This window comes from Plectropomus leopardus, unplaced genomic scaffold (genome assembly GCF_008729295.1).
Source record: "Plectropomus leopardus isolate mb unplaced genomic scaffold, YSFRI_Pleo_2.0 unplaced_scaffold93411, whole genome shotgun sequence".
NCBI lineage: Eukaryota > Metazoa > Chordata > Actinopteri > Perciformes > Serranidae > Plectropomus > Plectropomus leopardus.
This window is the reverse complement of record NW_024703019.1, coordinates 1-541: the sequence shown is the minus strand read 5'-3', so window position 1 is coordinate 541 and position 541 is coordinate 1. Positions and strand designations below refer to the sequence as shown.

Genomic DNA, 541 nt, shown 5'->3' with positions numbered 1-541 from the left:
ACTCTGCGTTGTGAGCTCTCTAAACCTGGAGTCTCAGTGGAGTGGAAGAAGGGATCACAGGTCCTGGAGTCTGGAGAAAAGTACCAGATGAAGCAGATGGCCTCTGTGCATGAACTCCTGATCAACAAAGTTGTGCCAGAAGACAGTGGAGACTACAACTGTGTGTGTGGAGACCAGAAGACCACAGCCAGCCTCAAGATCAGGGGTAGGAGGAGGAGTTTTTAAAAGTTGATCTATGGAACATTTTTATGAAACTGTATAGAGGGGATTTTTATATGTACATATTTGGATGTGTTAATTTGAGGCTGCATGTCATAATGCTTTGCAAATTGTGTTTCTTTTTTGTTTGATTCTTTTTCTATATTTTCTGTCATGGCATGCCACTGACTGCTAACCAACTAATAAATGCTCAGCCCAACCAGTGACCTTCAGACAGAAGCTGGAGAGCCAGGAGGCTGAGGAGGGAGCCAGTGTCACTCTGCGTTGTGAGCTCTCTAAACCTGGAGTCTCAGTGGAGTGGAAGAAGGGATCACAGGTCCTG

At 45.5% G+C, this 541-nt stretch overlaps 1 protein-coding gene across 1 annotated transcript; it reads left to right on the top strand.

Annotated features, from left to right (window-relative positions):
• Positions 1–18: 18 nt before the first annotated feature.
• Positions 19–535, top strand: LOC121940739 (obscurin-like; the record flags this gene model as incomplete). The annotated part of the gene is made up of 2 exons (XM_042483439.1): positions 19–205; positions 414–535. Coding segments are annotated over exons 1-2 (240 nt in total), but the record flags the coding sequence as incomplete, so codon positions are not given.
• Between the last annotated feature and the right edge of the window lie 6 nt (positions 536–541).